Source organism: Schistocerca serialis, chromosome 1 (assembly GCF_023864345.2).
Source record: "Schistocerca serialis cubense isolate TAMUIC-IGC-003099 chromosome 1, iqSchSeri2.2, whole genome shotgun sequence".
Classification (NCBI taxonomy): domain Eukaryota; kingdom Metazoa; phylum Arthropoda; class Insecta; order Orthoptera; family Acrididae; genus Schistocerca; species Schistocerca serialis.
This window is the reverse complement of record NC_064638.1, coordinates 287,127,182-287,143,091: the sequence shown is the minus strand read 5'-3', so window position 1 is coordinate 287,143,091 and position 15,910 is coordinate 287,127,182. Positions and strand designations below refer to the sequence as shown.

Sequence of the window (15,910 nt, the reverse complement as noted above, 5' to 3'; positions counted from 1 at the left end):
GGTATTTGTACCTCAATCCTTCTGTGGACAGTGTGCTCCCAATTATGTCATTTGAGCATGCCACATGGTCCCACACTGACATGAAGAATAAAATAATAAAAATAAAATATCTGTATAAAGATGGACTGCCAACGGCCTTGCCGCAGTGGTAACACTGGTGCCCGTCAGATCACCGAAATTAAGCGCTGTCGGGCGTGGCTAGCACTTGGATGGGTGACCATCGGTTCTGCCGAGCGCTGTTGGCAAGCGGGGTACACTCAGCCCTTGTGAGACTAACTGAGGAGCTACTTGAGTGGGAAGTAGCGGCTCCGGTTTCGGAAACTGATCTACGGCCGGGAGAGCGGTGTGCTGACCACATGACCCTCCATACTCGCATCCAGGATTACACAGCGGCCAGTCGGTACCTTTGGGCCTTCATGGCCTGTGCGGGAGGAGTTTAGTTTAGTTTTTATGAAGATGGACTTACAGAGAGTAAAATAAGCTTCGTTTGTCACATATGAAATCTTCTAAATCTTACTGTCAGTGTTAGTTCTGTAGTCATTTCACCGGTGTTTCCGATAGTCCGAATCCTGTTAGCTGACATGTATTTGTGGGAATACGAGAGTGGTCCATTCTAGCTGAGACGTAATTAATCAATACTGACCTGTGGCACTTGGTATAAGTCTAGTGCATTTTTCGCATTTTTTCATGAAGTCGAACATCTTCACAGCATCTATGTGTTGAACGGCTCCCTCCTGCCCAAACTACGTGCCTATCAATGACACTGACCGCTCGATTGTAGTAACTTCCTTGACGGGTGAGTGGCGCTAGTATTCTCTTTGGCGGCGGGGATAAACCTCAATTTTTGCCTTTTCTCTACCAGCGCCTGCACGAATTTACAGCGGCCAACATTCAGAGGTGCAGACTGGAAAGGCGCTGCAAAGTATTATGCACAAAGCTGATTTACTTTGCTGATTTTGTTGTTTTCTGTTGGTCTTAAGATCCACTAATCTCCATTCCGTCGCATTTTTTTTTAATTTTTAAGTCGAACGAACACACCACGAAGGAATTATCCGAACAGAGCGAAAATCCGTAGGTGTGATGTACATGTGCCGACAAACAAATGACTACAATGTCATAAAAACTGAATGACTTTTTCAAGAGAAAGCTTCACAAATAACACGTTAGTTCACCTCTGGCCCTTACGCAAGCAGTTATTCAGCTTGGCATTGATTGATGTTCCACATCCTGGAGGACCTCCTCACTACGGATCAATTGGAATGAAAGTAAATTTAATCTAATCTAATTTAATCTAATGATAGAATTGTTGGGTGTCCTCGTAGTTTTTTTTTTTTTTTTTTTTTTTTTTTTTTTTTTTTTTTTTTTTTTTTTTTTGTCTACTGACTGGTTTGATGCGGCCCGCCACGAATTCCTTTCCTCTGCTAACCTCTTCATCTCAGAGTAGCACTTGCAGCCTACGTCCTCAGTTATTTTCTTGACGTATTCCAGTCTCTGTCTTCCTCTACAGTTTTTGCCCTCACCAGCTCCCTCTACTACCATGGAAGTCATTCCCTCATGTCTTAGCAGATGTCCTATCATCCTGTCCCTTCTCCTTATCAGTGTTTTCCACATATTCCTTTCCTCTCCGATTCTGCGTAGAACCTCCTCATTCCTTACCTTATCAGTCCACCTTATTTTCAACATTCGTCTATAGCACCACATCTCAAATGCTTCGATTCTCTTCTGTTCCGGTTTTCCCACAGTCCATGTTTCACTAGAATACAATGCTGTTCTCCAGACGTACAACCTCAGAAATTTCTTCCTCAAATTAAGGCCGGTATTTGATATTAGTAGACTTCTCTTGGCCAGAAATGCCTTTTTTGCCATAGCGAGTCTGCTTTTGATGTCCTCCTTGCTCCGTCCGTCATTGGTTATTTTACTGCCTAGGTAGCAGAATTCCTTAACTTCATTGACTTCGTGACCATCAATCCTGATGTTAAGTTTCTCGCTGTTCTCATTTCTACTACTTCTCATTACCTTCGTCTTTCTCCGATTTACTCTCAAACCATACTGTGTACTCATTAGACTGTTCATTCCGTTCAGCATATCATTTAATTCTTCTCCACTTTCACTCAGGATAGCAATGTCATCAGCGAATCGTATCATTGATATCCTTTCACCTTGTATTTTAATTCCACTCCTGAACCTTTCTTTTATTTCCATCATTGCTTCCTCGATGTACAGATTGAAGAGTAGGGGCGAAAGGCTACAGCCTTGTCTTACACCCTTCTTAATACGAGCACTTCGTTCTTGATCGTCCACTCTTATTATTCCTTCTTGGTTGTTGTACATATTGTGTACTCATTAGACTGTTCATTCCGTTCAGCATATCATTTAATTCTTCTCCACTTTCACTCAGGATAGCAATGTCATCAGCGAATCGTATCATTGATATCCTTTCACCTTGTATTTTAATTCCACTCCTGAACCTTTCTTTTATTTCCATCATTGCTTCCTCGATGTACAGATTGAAGAGTAGGGGCGAAAGGCTACAGCCTTGTCTTACACCCTTCTTAATACGAGCACTTCTTTCTTCATCGTCCACTCTTATTATTCCCTCTTGGTTGTTGTACATATTGTATATGACCCGTCTCTCCCTATAGCTTACCCCTACTTTTTTCAGAATCTCGAACAGCTTGCACCACTTTATATTGTCGAACGCTTTTTCCAGGTCGACAAATCCGATGAAAGTGTCTTGATTTTTCTTTAGCCTTGCTTCCATTATTAGCCGTAACGTCAGAATTGCCTCTCTCGTCCCTTTACTTTTCCTAAAGCCAAACTGATCGTCACCTAGCGCATTCTCAATTTTCTTTTCCATTCTTCTGTATATTATTCTTGTAAGCAGCTTTGATGCATGAGCTGTTAAGCTGATTGTGCAATAATTCTCGCACTTGTCAGCTCTTGCTGTCTTCGGAATTGTGTGGATGATGCTTTTCCGAAAGTCAGATGCTATGTCGCCAGACTCATAGATTCTACACACTAACGTGAATAGTCGTTTTGTTGCCACTTCCCCCAATGATTTTAGAAATTCTGATGGAATGTTATCTATCCCTTCTGCCTTATTTGACCGTAAGTCCTCCAAAGCTCTTTTAAATTCCGATTCTAATACTGGATCCCCTATCTCTTCTAAATCGACTCCTGTTTCTTCTTCTATCACCTCAGACAAATCTTCACCCTAATAGAGGCTTTCAATGTATTCTTTCCACCTATCTGCTCTCTCCTCTGCATTTAACAGTGGAATTCTCGTTGCACTCTTAATGTTACCACCGTTGCTTTTAATGTCACCAAAGGTTGTTTTGACTTTCCTGTATGCTAAGTCTGTCCTTCCGACAATCATATCTTTTTCGATGTCTTCACATTTTTCCTGCAGCCACTTCTTCTTAGCTTCCCTGCACTTACTATTTATTTCATTCCTCAGCGACTTGTACTTCTGTATTCCTGATTTTCCCGGAACATGTTTGTACTTCCTCCTTTCATCAATCAACTGAAGTATTTCTTCTGTTACCTATGGTTTCTTCGCCACTACCTTCTTTGTACCTATGTTTTCCTTCCCAACTTCTGTGATGGCTCATTTTAGAGATGTCCATTCCTCTTCAACTGTACTGCCTACTGCGCTATTCCTTATTGCTGTATCTATAGCGTTAGAGAACTTCAAACTAGGGGATATCGTGCCAAATTCTTTCCAATTGGTGCGTCAGATTGTCCAAATCACGAATTGGTTCGAGGCCCTGCTCATAATGCTCCAAACTTTCTCTTTTGGGGAGAGGTCCGGCGACCTTGTTGGCCAAAGTAGGGTTTGGCAAGCGCAAAGACAATCAGTAGAAACTCTCACCGTGTGCGGAAGGGCATTATTTTGCTGAAATGTAAGTCTAGGACGACTTGCCATGAAGGGCAACAAATCGGGGCATAGAATATCTTCTACATACCGGTGTTGTGCAAGGGTGCCGAGGATGGCAATAAAATAGGTCTTGCTATGAAATGAATTGAGACACCACACCATCATTCCTAATTGTCCGGCTGTAAGGAGGGCATCAGTCACGCTAGTATCACACAGCTGTTCAGGGCGTCTCCAGACACGTCTTCTCTGTCATCTGGGTTCACTCCGAAGCGGGACTCATCACCGAGGACAATTCTACTCAGTCAATGAGATTCCATGCCCCAGTGACAAGTAAAGCTTCTAACTGAATGCAATCAAAAGATAAAGGAATATACGTCACATATTTTGATACAAACTCAGTCATCAATACCTGCAGATGAACTACCTACATAAAGTGAGACAATTATTGAACTATATGAAACAAACGTAAATTAGTTACAAACTACGGCGTGCACACAACATGTAAACGTCATTACGGATATTCGGATTTAGGTTATGACATGTTGGATACGCATGCCATCATTGGTGATGATGTGGCGCAGACGAATAGTGAAATTCTACATGACCCGCCGAAGTGTCGGAACATCGATGCTGTCAATGACCTCCTGAATGGCCGTATTCAGCTTGGGATTATTGCTGTACACATTGTCAGTAATATGTTGTTGTGCTCTTCAGTTCAGAGACTGGTTTGATACAGCTCTCCATGCTACTGTATCCTGTGCAAGATTCTTCATCTCCTAGCACCTACTGCAACCCACATTCTTCTGAAACTGCTTAGTGTATTCATCTCTTGGTCTCCCTCTACGATTTTTACCCTCCACGCTGCCCTCCGATACTAAATTGGTGATCCCTCGATGCCTCAGAACATGTTGTACCAACCGATCCCTTCTTCTAGTCAAGTTGTGCCACAAACTCTTCTTCTCCCCAATTCTATTCAATACCTCCTCATTAGTTATGTGATCTACCCCTCTAATATTCCGCATTCTTCTGTAGCACCACGCTTCGAAAGCTTCTATTCTCTTCTTGTCCAAACTATTTATCATCCACGTATCACTTCCATACAAATAATTTCAGAAACGACTTTCTGACACTTAAATCTATACTCGATGTTAACAAATTTCTCGTCTTCAGAAACGCTTTCCTTGCCATTGCCAGTCTACATTTTATATCCTCTCTACTTCGACCATCATCAGTTATTTTGATCCCCAAATAGCAAAATTCCTTTACTACTTTAAGCGTATCATTTCCTAATCTAATTCCCTCAGCATCATCGACTTAATTCGACTACATTCCATTATCCTCATTTTGCTTTTGTTGATGTTCATCTTATATCCTCCTTTCAAGACACTATCCATTCCGTTCAACTGCTCTTCCAAGTCCTTTGCTGTCTCTGACAGAATTACAATGTCATCGGCGAACCTCGAAGTTTTTATTTCTTTCTTCTCCATGGATTTTAATACCTACTCCGAATTTTTCTTTTGATTTGCTCAATATACAGATTGAATAACATCGGGGAGAGGTTTCAACCCTGTCTCACTCCCTTCCCAACCGGTGCTTCCCTTTCATGCCCCTCGACTCTTTATAACTGCCATCTGGTTTCTGTACAAATTGTAAATAGCCTTTCGCTCCCTGTATTTTACCCCTACCACCTTCAGAATTTGAAAGAGAGTATTCCAGTCAACATTGTCAGAAGCTTTCTCTAAGTCTACAAATGCTAGAAACGTAGGTTTGCCTTTACTTAATCTATTTTCTAAGATATTTTCTATAATCTATTTTCTATTATCTATTTTCTGAGATAAGTCTTTAATACAGCCCCACAAAAAGTATACGCCTGTTTCAGATCCGGAGAATATGGCGGCCAATCGAGGCCCATTCCAGTGGCGTATTGGTACCCCAGAGCCAGGATGCGGTCCCCAAAGTGGTTCTTCTGGACAAACACTCTCCGCCTCGCATGAACCACATCTTTTCGAAATCAGGGTCACTTTGGATAATGGGGATGAAATCGTCTTCCAAAACCCCAACGTATCGTTCGGTAGTCACCGTGCCATCAAGGAATATCGCACCGATTATTCCCTGACTGGACATTGCACGCCACACAGTCACCCGTTGAGGGTGAAAAGACTTCTTGATCGCGAAATGTAGATTCTCAATCCCCCAAGTGCGCCAGTGTTGCTCATTGACGAATCCATCCAAATGAAATGTGGCTTCGTCGCTAAACCAAACCATACAATTCCTATCATGCCCCACTGCCAACCGTGCAGTTTGAACGTTCTAACGTAAACCGTTCGGAAGTTATGACGATTTTATTTCATATAGTTCAATAACTGTCACCCCGTACATGTGGAGGCTGGAGGACTAGCGGTAAATTACGTGCCGGGCAATGGAGAGGTCACGCGATCGAATCACGGTCGGACAACGGATTTTTCAGTGTCGGTGTTAACCTAGCCTTCACCCTTCAACGATGTGAGGAGTCGACAGAAACAAAACGTGGCTCGAAGTCCACGTAAACTGTGACTCTCCTTTCCGCGGTTGGATAATTGGGGTAGGTTAGAGACCTGCAACTCGCCGAAGCGGCGTCCAATAGAAATACGCACCAGCCTCACGAAATTATTATTGTTGTCTATACGCGAAATTAAGTTTGTACGTAACCCTCAGAGCTCGACTCCTACTCGCACTTCTCGGTTTGTATATTATAATTCTTACTAGATTATATCTAGCATTCTACGCAGATCCGTGTTGTATGCAATTTCCACGGTTTTACCCATATTTTTGTGTATTATGAGCACGTACATCTCAAGCGCAACAAACGGACTTACGCAACACTTGGTTATCTAGTTTCTAGTTCCGTAACATTTCTTACAAAACCCGTGACTACTCACCGTTCACATGTTTATACTCTAATGAAACCTCTCAGCTCTTCCATGAAATGATTGAATGCGCTCAATTAGCCCTTATCGAATCAAAAAGTAAACGTCCGAAATAAAAATTAATTATAAAAATAACGTTAATAATAATTTGGCAGTATGTGGAGGTTACGATACTTGTCACTGTGTTATTGAATTTCCAGCTAGATTAGTGAAACTGCTGTATCAGATGCCAGATCTAAAAGTGATAATATGGTAGTTTTCCTATTTGCAGTACTTACAAACTAAAACTAGATACATTATAATGTTAACTACCTTTGCTCATCAGTTTAAATTTTGAACGCCACCATAAACATTATGTTACACAATGTTTTCGGCTGTTTTTAATGACACGAGAAAGTAATTCCATTTCAGTGTCCCTCATCGGACGTCAGAGTGAATTAGTGTGCCCCATTTAGTTTAGTTCCTTATATGTCGCATGGGTCATATTCGCGACAACTCGTCGTGATGTGAGATTTGTCATTAGGGTGACAAATGGGACACGTTTTCTCTGAAAGCATAGCTGTACGCTGGCCATTTACATAACTGTATTTTTTTAAACTTAATCTACAACAAAAATGTCGTAAACGTAACCCAATCATATACATATTATCTGCTCAGAAATGCATCTAAAGAGTACGAGATATCAAGCTGATTAGAACAACACCGGTAAAGTATGTGGGACAAGGTATTACACCCCAGGACCCCATAACTATTGGCATGGTGCATAAATTCGTAGCGTTTTTGTTTTGCACGTTGCTGTGAGTTTATTTATCAATTGTCAGTTTTTAGTTGTAGTTCACTATTGCTATTTGAGTTTATATATTGTCCTTTGAGTGGAGGTGTGGACGCTAGAAAATGGAGTGCCAAGCGGATAAATCGGAACATTTCAGACATAGTCTTTTGTTTGAGTTCAAAAGTGGCGTGACAGCAGCGGAAGCAGCCAGAAACATTTGCGCGGTGTATGGGGCACTGGACAGTATACGGTAAGAAAATTGTTTTCTCGTTTTTACGTTAGTGACTCTCCACTTTAATACACACTGTTCCACGCCAGTGTACTCCAGAAATGACAAATGTGATCATTCCACCATCGTGCGACATTAGCATGCAATAGGGAAGGTTCAAATATAGGGTGTATGGTTACCACATGCTGTAAGCCAAAATAAAAAAAAAACCAGTGGGTGTCATATGTGCATTTCTGCTTGCTCGTCATCGACTGGTTCGTGAACAACACCCACCGTTCCTATCTTGTAACGTTACTAGTGACGAGAAATCGTATCTTTATGCTAATACAAGGAAAAGAAAGGAATGGTTGAGCCCACACAAAGCAGTAACTGACCGTACAAAAACCTGTGCGTATGCACAAAAGATATTGTCTTGCATCTGGTACAACTACGGTGTGGTGCTACAGATTACTTCGCCGAGTTTTACTAGCAACAACTGAGGCGTCTTGGAGACGCAGTTCAAAAACAACAACCAGGAAGACTGGGTTATCAAAAGTATCCGGACACCTGGCTGAAAATGACTTACAAGTTCGTGGCGCCCTCCATCGCTAATGCTGGAATTCAATACGGTGTTGGCCCACCCTTTGCCTTGATGACAGCTTCTACTCTCGCAGCCATATGTTCATTTAGTTGCTGCAAGATTCCTTGGGGAATGGCAGCCCATTCTTCACGGAGTGCTGCGCTGAACAGAGATATCGATGTCGGTTGGTGAGGCCTGGCATGAAGTCGGCGTTCCAGAAGATCCCAAAGGTATTCTATAGGATTCAGGTCAGGACTCTGTGCAGGCCAGTCCACTACAGAGATGTTATTCTCGTGTAACCACTCCGCCACAGGCCGTGCATTATGAACAGGTGCTCGATCGCGTTATAACATGCAATCGCCATCCGCGAATTGCTCTTCAAAAAGGAAGAAGGTGTTTAAAAAATCAATGTAGGCCTGTGCTGCGATAGTGGCACGCAAAACAACAAAACACCATGAAAATCACGACCACACCATAACATCACCGCCTCCGATTTTACTGTTGGCACTTCACACGTTGGCATATGACGTACACCGGGCATTCGCCATACCCACACCCTGGCATCGGATCGCCACATTGTATACCGTGATTCGTCACTCCACACAACGTTTTTCCACTGTTTAATCGTCCAATGTTTACGTTCCTTACACCCAGCGAGGTATCGTTTGGCATTTACCGGTGTGATGTGTAGTTTATGAACAGTCGCTCGACCATGAAATCTAAGTTTTCTCACCCCCCCCCCCCCCCCCCCTCTGTCTTAGTACTCGCAGTGGATCCTGATGCAGTTTAGAATGCCTGTGTGATGGTCTAGAGAGATGTCTGCCTATTACACATTACAACCTCCTTCAACTGTCGGCCATCTCTGTCAGACGAGGTCGGCCTGCACGCTTTTGTGCTGTGCGTGTCTCTTCACGTTTCCACTTCACTATCAGATCGGGAACATTGGGCCTAGGGATTTTTGGAGTGTGGAAATCTCGCGTACAGATATATGACACAAGTGACTCCCAATCACCTGACCACGTTCGAAGTCCATGAGTTCCGCGGAGCGTCCCCTTATGCTCTTTCACGATGTCTAATGACTACTGAGGTCGCTGATATGTAGTACCTGGCAGTAGGTGGCAGCACAATGCACCCAATATGAAAAAAGTATGTTTTGGGGGTGTCCGGGTACTTTTGATCATATAGTGTACGTCTGCGAGAGTGGAAGCTGTCATCAAGGCTAAGGGTGGGCCAACACCAAATTGAATTCCAGCATTATCGACAGAGGGCCCCACGAACTTGTGAGTCATTTTCAGTCAGGTGTCCGGATTCTTTTCATCACATAGTGTACGTAGACTTATTCAGAGCGCAGGAAACAAGACAAGAGAACTAACAATACCCGTGCATGGTTTATATAGTAGGATTTAGAAACAAAAGTAGTCGCGTTAAACCGTCTTTGATTTCTCTGGAGCGCTACTTTGCTGCCTTCGACATTCGATGAGAGTTTATACATCGATAATTTTAATTAAAACTTTGTCAATGCTATTAATTATTCCCGATGTTATCGATCACCTCTCCCCTATAAGTCTGATAACATGGTTCTTAATTAAAAGAGTATTTATAACAGGCATCGCTACAGTCAACACGTCCCGCCCTCTCCATTTCTTGTCACTACAACTGGTCGGGTGTTCCGTAGCAATGACCGGTCGTTCTGTAAAAATTGATAGTTTTTCCTTAGCAAGTGTCAGTTGTTCCTTAGCAATTGTCGTGTAGTGTAGTAGATTTCTGGGCAATAAATACTGTTTCTATGTGTGGAACTGCTACAGAAAATTATTCCACATGCCATCAGGGATAGATAGTACGTAAAATAAACTAATTTTCTAAGGATGTTATCACCAAAAACAGGTAAAACGGAAATGCTGCGTTGGAGAAAATCTATAATGTGTGATTTCCAATTTTAATTAAGATCAATATGGACATCCAGAATTTTTTTAAATTACATTTCTCTCATGCTGTATTGTTATTGATGTTAGTGTATCTTGCCTTACACAGAATTGAATGAATTGTATTTTTTCTAAGTTATAAAAAAGAATATGGAAAGTAGTTACAGAGTCTCAGCACAGTTGGGGGTACTGTAACGAAAGCTCCCGCCCTCTATGCCGACGAGTGACTGCTTCTCTTTTGTTCGCAGGTTCCACGTACGACCTCTTGGGTGTTGACTTCGCAGGTTGTGAAAAACCGCCGTGTCCTCTGGTGGCTGGTGCAACGATCAACGTCACCTCCACGTTCTACGCCAGTGAGTCGTATGTCTTCGCTTTATATTATTAATTTAATCTCAACAAAAACGTGGACACTACAGTGGGCGAAAAAGAATTTCTCAGCTAGTGTACAGAAATAACTCTTCGAATGGTAAAAAATTGTAATAATACTTTGCCTGACGAAAAAGCGAAGACCCAGAAGGGGAGGAGGAAATGGAATTTATGGTGTTATTTCAGTGATTACAAAATCGAGTAAAATGACCCAAGAGCTTGGCAACATGAGTCCACATACCAACATGGCGTTGTACCTCCTGGATGTAGATACCGATTCGCTTGAGAAGTGTGCCGAAGTGTGTTTTACAGCCGTTATATCCTCTAGCAGGACTAGCTGGCCCACAACTGCTGTAACTGGTCCTTGACATACTGGATACTGGCTCTTGGATGGACCTGACGTCCAAGCTGGTCCCACACTTGACCTATCGAGTCATATCTGGGGATCTTGATGGCCAGGACATTAGATCATAACGAAGGCACGTGCCATTTGTGGACAATAACACATGAGGACGCTCCATTCGAAACGCAGTCGTTTGTCCTTCGGTGTTACGGCAACCTACGTAGGTGACTATAATTCCTTAGTTCAGCCTCTGACCAACGGTGCGGGAAGACACAGAATATTGCAGTGACTCCATTACTTGTTCTCGGACGGCACGGGCAAAAATAGTTACGATGTGCATCGTGCACAATATGGTGATCCTCCACGGGGTGGTCAGCCATAACCAACTTGAACCTTGGCGAGTACGCCTCCTCTCACGTTCAAAAGTTGTCCAAAATCGGATCGGTGACACAACCGAATTAGGGCTGATGGTAAAACACCGATACATCGATATATTTCCACTGAATATCGATAATTATCGGGCATATTTATTCCCGAAAATATCGATACCAAAATGTCAATATCGATATTTTTGTTTCATATTATACCTTTTTCATAATTTTCGACAAAAAAATGAAGATGTTCTTTTGAAATTGTACTAGAACATAATTTACCCTCACTGTGTGAATTTTTTTTTCCTTTATTGAATTTCAATTCCCCCCGAAGGGGGCGGGCTGGCAGCAGCTTAATACACTGCTCTACAGCCTACAGACTTTTTTAAAAACGGAAGAAGAAAAAAAACAGGCGATAAAACGGTGACTTAAAGTGTAAAATGGCGGAAAATTGTGGAAAGTTAAAACAGAAAGCAAAGGGGTTGGCAATGTTAATAAAATACACAGGAATCAGCCACGTAACATAGTAGACGCACAATTAAAAAAACATGGCGGCAGTCTGGTTTCTGTTTGCAAGAGATAAAAAATCACACCCAGCGACAGTATGATGGCCGTTCGCAACACTTCCCAAAAGACACACAACATGGAACACACACTGGAAAACACTCATTGTAAAACACTGCACGAAAATGTCGACACAAAGATGACACTCCCTAGCCAAGGGCAGATGGGGGGGGGGGGGGACCTGGAGGAGGGGGAAAACAAGGAGGGAGGAGAGGAAAAAACGAAAAGGGGGGGGGAACCAAAGGACGGAGAGGACTCATAAGGGGGGGAGAGGGGCAGGGCAGACGCGAGAGGGAATGGGAAATGGCAGAGGAGGGAAATCCAAAAGGACTCGGGGTAGAAAAGGGGGGCAGAGAGAGGGGAGGTGGGGAAAAAAGAGGATGGGGAGAGGGAGCCCGGGAAAAGGACAGATGAAAGGAGGGGGACTGAGGATCAGAGTTGATAGGAGGGATAAATGGAGGGAGAGAGGGCATCATCCGGGAGGGGGAGTTGATGGAAGCCACCTTGGGAAAGGAGATGAAGGATAGGGGGGGACACAACAGTGATGACGTGGCAGTGGGCGGGGATGGGAGAGGAAAGGAGCAACCACTGTGTGAAGGAGTCTTACTACTTTTTGAGCATTCATTACCTCCAGTCTTTCACCCTGCGTCGCGTTGTTGGGAATGTGTAGTGAAAGAAACTACTGAAATTCGGCTGTCCGACAATATTATAAACAGAGAAAAGCGGTATCCTTTAAATAAGAATTGAAACCCAGTTTTGTTTGACATTTAAAAAGCAACGGTTTTTGTTTCGATTATCAAAAGGTGTCAACAGCGTCTGCTATCTATTTATCGTTTCCACGAGTTTTCAGCACCGGTGCGCTAGAGGGCAGTTACGTTCGCGCACGCGCGTTGAGCCTACAGGCAGTGTATAAACGAGCCGCCACTGCGAGCCTGATTTCAGTTCCGGCGATTTAGTGCGATGGTTCACTCAACTGAAGATGGCGGCCAGGTAGACAGCCAAACTATTGTGTCAAGATGACGATATGTTCCGGCTGGAGATTTGATATGAATATCACCTGGTTGAATATTGCTATCCTAGTGACAGACATCACAGCCGAGGAACTGGAGTTATCTTGTCGAAAGATGGTGGGAGTTCAAATGGTTCAAATGGCTCTGAGCACTATGGGACTCAACTGCCATGGTCATTAGTCCCCTAGAACTTAGAACTACTTAAACCTAACTAACCTAAGGACATCACACACACCCATGCCCGAGGCAGGATTCGAACCTGCGACAGTAGCAGCAGCGCGGCTCCGGACTGGAGCGCCTAGAACCGCACGGCCACCGCGGCCGGCGGTGGGAGGAGTGTGGATTGGTAGTGACGTTGCTAATACTATCTTCGGCGAAATTTTGAAGGCCTATCACGACAGTCTTGGCCAAAACTTTTGGTCCTGTAAGTAAAAATGCACTGAAATTTCCAGGCCGAATAAAAAGGTACGCTGGACTGGGACTCCAATCGGAACCTTCCGCTTCGTGGGTTATGTTCTTACCAGCTGAACTGTCCAGGCACGACGCACAATCCGTCCTTAAAGCTTCACTTCTGACAGAATCCCTCTTCAAATTTCAGAGAACGTCTCCTGTGTATCCTACGGAGCTACGACTCCTGGAAGAAAGGATAATGCAGAGAAATGACTGACGAGGGAACATTCCCAAGTGTCAATAAACGATCTTGTTGAAACTTGGCCGGTCTTGAAACTGCCTCTCTAATTATTTTTACTAAAACTGATCTACAGAATTTTCTCTGACAAAGACATCTACATCTACATCTACATGATTACTCTGCAATTCACATTTAAGTGCTTGGCAGAGGGTTCACCGAACCACAATCATACTATCTCCCTACCATTCCACTCCCAAACAGCGCGCGGGAAAAACGAACACCTAAACCTTTCTGTTCGAGCTCTGATTTCTCTTATTTTATTTTGATGATCATTCCTACCTATGTAGGTTGGGCTCAACAAAATATTTTAGCATTCGGAAGAGAAAGTTGGTGACTGAAATTTCGTAAATAGATCTTGCCACGACGAAAAACGTCTTTGCTTTAATGACTTCCATCCCAACTCGCGTATCATATCTGCCACACTCTCTCCCCTATTACGTGATAATATAAAACGAGCTGCCCTTTTTTGCACCCTTTCGATGTCCTCCGTCAATCCCATCTGGTAAGGATCCCACGCCGCACAGCAATATTCTAACAGAGGACGAACGAGTGTAGTGTAAGCTGTCTCTTTAGTGGAATTGTTGCATGTTCTAAGTGTCCTGCCAATGAAACGCAACCTTTGGCTCGCCTTCCCCAAGATATTATCTATGTGGTCTTTCCAACTGAAGTTGTTCGTAATTTTAACACCCAGATACTTAGTTGAATTGACAGCCTTGAGAATTGTACTATTTATCGAGTAATCGAATTCCAACGGATTTCTTTTGGAACTCATGTGGATCACCTCACAGTTTTCGTTATTTAGCGTCAACTGCCACCTGCCACACCATACAGCAATCGTTTCTAAATCGCTTTGCAACTGATACTGGTCTTCGGATGACTCAAACTTAACCTATTCATTGATTACGCACAACATATAAGCCCAACGCAGTCTGACTGCTATACATTGACAACAAGACTTCCAATAATCAACACAAAAAATCGCTCTGAATTGCTAGAAATCCTAATAATAATACAAATGCAAAAAACATGAAATTAAAAAAAAATATATGAAACTACCTCCAACTCCGTTAATTGCCTGAACTCATTTCGATCACGAATTCCTACGGTGCAAATCCCATTCCTTTTCATAAGTTACTTACCTCGCAGAAACTCTTCAGAACACTAACTACAGAAATCACTGCAAGTAGCAACTACAGCCAACTAAATAAAAAGATTCTAATACTATAGACTCTAACTACTAGGAGGCATATGGTTAGCGAAAGAAACATTTTGTTGAAAAGCAAACAATGTATTTAGAAAATTTTACCTTTTTAATATGACATCAAGTTCCAAAAATTATGTAGGTGTTAATAATTCCACTGCCCAAACATTATCAACCAAACAACCACCATCGTAAATTTCCTTGTGTATTTTCTTATAAACACATCATTTCATCTCACTTTAAAGTGCATGCCTTACCAACACAGTCCCTCCACTAAGAATATCATGTCCGTAAATACGTTATCCACTCTCTAACTTCTAGTCCGTCCAACCACAGAATCTCTTACCGAGGGCGCAGAGCGCTGTGTACGATATTAACACAGTCTACAACGCTGCCAACATACAAACAGGCTACTTGCAGTGTGTAGAGGGGACAAAATGCAATATTTTTTTTCATTTTTTTCACTTTTAGGGGGTTAAACACACCCCGAAAGATAATTTGACATATTACGAGGTTTGGAGGGAATATTTTCGAAACGGTGATATATAAAAAGTGTTTCTCACGTAAATGTTGATTTGTAAAAAAATTGTACAATCGAATTTGTAATAATCTGAAATTTTACAGAATGTCCCGCCACCATTAACGAATTTTGAAAAATGAAAACTTTTGTCGCAACATAAGTTAAAGACGCTTTCACGCTACATACATCCATGTGTAATTCAGCTGGTTTCTAAAATACTATTTTTGGAAAATGAGCCGTACACATTGTGCTGCCAGAGAGTTTTCAAGATACCTAATTGAAATATCTAAACGTTCATTATTAGTCTAGCTATTTATTTAACTTACATTGTTTTATGTTCTAAATTGTTATTTTACGTTTTACATTCATTTTTAGTTTGCCTTTTCACATACGTGTATTTTGCTAACTGAAAATAATAAATAACTCATTACAATGATGATAATCTGTAAATAAATGCTTTAAACGTAAGGTTTTCTTACACCATGCACATTAAAATGTACGAAATTTCTCCATATAATATACACGACAGAGAACACAATATAAAACAAATTCAGCATTATTTTAAATTATTGTGGGTGT

General features: G+C 42.3%; 1 protein-coding gene across 1 annotated transcript in view; it reads left to right on the top strand.

Moving 5' to 3' along the window:
• The window catches only part of LOC126457304 (uncharacterized), a 99,853-nt gene that overhangs the window by 25,419 nt on the left and 58,524 nt on the right, over window positions 1-15,910 (top strand). The window contains exon 2 of the mRNA XM_050093492.1: window positions 10,514-10,618. Within this exon, the coding sequence (XP_049949449.1) occupies window positions 10,514-10,618 (105 nt within the window). The remainder of the gene's footprint in view (window positions 1-10,513; window positions 10,619-15,910) is intronic.